This window comes from Propithecus coquereli, unplaced genomic scaffold (assembly GCF_000956105.1).
Source record: "Propithecus coquereli isolate 6110/MARCELLA unplaced genomic scaffold, Pcoq_1.0 Scaffold419, whole genome shotgun sequence".
NCBI classification, from domain to species: Eukaryota; Metazoa; Chordata; class Mammalia; order Primates; family Indriidae; genus Propithecus; species Propithecus coquereli.
The window spans coordinates 763,390-765,205 of record NW_012149941.1 but is presented as its reverse complement, the minus strand read 5'-3'; the positions used below and the strand labels follow the sequence as shown (position 1 = coordinate 765,205).

The 1,816-nt window shown below is 35.2% G+C and overlaps 1 protein-coding gene across 1 annotated transcript in view; it reads right to left on the bottom strand.

Moving 5' to 3' along the window:
• Nucleotides 1-1,816, bottom strand: part of GEMIN5 (gem (nuclear organelle) associated protein 5) — a 43,099-nt gene that overhangs the window by 29,654 nt on the left and 11,629 nt on the right. Inside the window, exon 10 of the mRNA XM_012653181.1 lies at nucleotides 3-89. Coding sequence (XP_012508635.1) covers nucleotides 3-89 — 87 coding nt within the window. The remainder of the gene's footprint in view (nucleotides 1-2; nucleotides 90-1,816) is intronic.

Below are 1,816 nucleotides of genomic sequence, written 5' to 3'. Positions count from 1 at the left end.
ACTTACCAAGTGACATAGGGGGTACTGGTGGCCCCCAGGCTAATGTGTACACAGTCTTCTTATGATATGTGCTAGAAATCTGTGGAGGTCTTTTGGTGGGGGGAGGAGGGGGGAGAACAAACAGAAAGATTTAAACAAAAAGGCATAGTAGAAACAGACCAACTTTTTCTAAAAGTTTCCTATTATAACCTTAGTTGCTGATATTGGAGGAAAACAATTTAACTGTATCTTTCTCCAAATAGTTGATTGCAAACAGTTAAATAACATACCATGTAATGATATCTACTATCAAAGTAATTAAGTCCTGAATACACTTTACACAGAAAAAATGTTACTCTCACCCATCTGGCCAGTATGTATATTTCCATTCAAATGTATTTGCCTTATAGTTGAGTAAAAGACTAGAAGTCATTTTAGACTTACCCTGTGCCATTAACATTCTTAAACTGAGACAAGATTTCAGGGTAGACACATTTTTAATTTGACTGTCTTTTAAAGAAGCCTTGCCCTTAATATTTTCTAAGGTTGTTGCGGTGATAATGATATGTGATATGTCAGTAAAGAATGCTTAGCTTTGTAGGGGAAAAAAAAGGGACAGCACTGTTATTATGTTTTATGTAAATTATATTTTTTGCATGATTTTAGAATTCCAGAACCTATGACTGAGTTAGTAGATGACTTTATTTCCATGTATCTGAAAAATTTATAGTGATCATTCTAGACAATGAACCACAATTTCTTTGGCTAAAAGAAATAGAATAAGCAGTTCTGGCTGAATGCCTAATGATATCTCTATAGCAATATCCTTTCCCCTACTATATGCCTTTTCTAGTATTAGCCTGAATATTCTGCTCATAATAACCAGGGGTTATTAATTTAACAGAACTAGCAATTTTGTGATGATATAGAGCTACTTAAATTAATATATTGTTTTATTTTGTTAAATAAAAACAGTGTAAAGCTGGCTGTGGCAGCGCATGCCTATAGTCCCAGCTACTTGGGAGGCTGAGGTGGGAGGATTGCTCTAGCCTAGGAGTTTAAGACCGGCCTGGGCCATAGTGAGACCTCATCTCAGGAGAGAAAAAAACAAAAAGGCTGTTTTTTTCCTGTAGATCATATGGGGCAGAGAAAAACAAAACAGTGTATTTTAAATACATCTTTAGTGCATAAGTCTTTAAAATAGTATGTATTTTTTTGAGAATTAAAAAAGAATAGTCAACTGAGTGTAGGTACTACATGAGTACTTAAAGAACTGTATATAAATAGGAGGTCAGCTCTGCAGCAAAGTAAATGACTCTCACTTAGAAGTGAATGATCTAGGACGGAGGTAGGCAAACTTTTTCTGTAGCTTTGTGAGCTATGTGGTCTCTGCCACAACTATTCTTACTCTGCTGTGATAGTATGAAAGCAGCCAGACAGAATATAAACCAAGAGTGTGACTGTGTTCCAATAAAACTTTATTTATGGACACTGAAATCTAATTTTATTTAATCTTCACATGTCATGCAATACTCTTTTGTGATTTTTCTCCCCAACTACTTAAAAAGGTAAAGCCATTTTTAACTCATGGACTATAATTCACCAACCCCTGCTCTAGAACAGTGCTGTTTAATAAGGTAGTCATTAGCCACAGATGGCTCTTGTGCATTTGAAATGTGGGTAGTGTGACTGAGAAACTGAATTTCTAATTTTATTTAACTTTAATTACTTAAAGTATAAATAGCTACATGTGCCTACCAAACTGAACAACACTGGTTTGGACTCTAATCAAGCCTCTAGAGCAGCTGTGTCCAATAGATATATAATGTGAGCCATA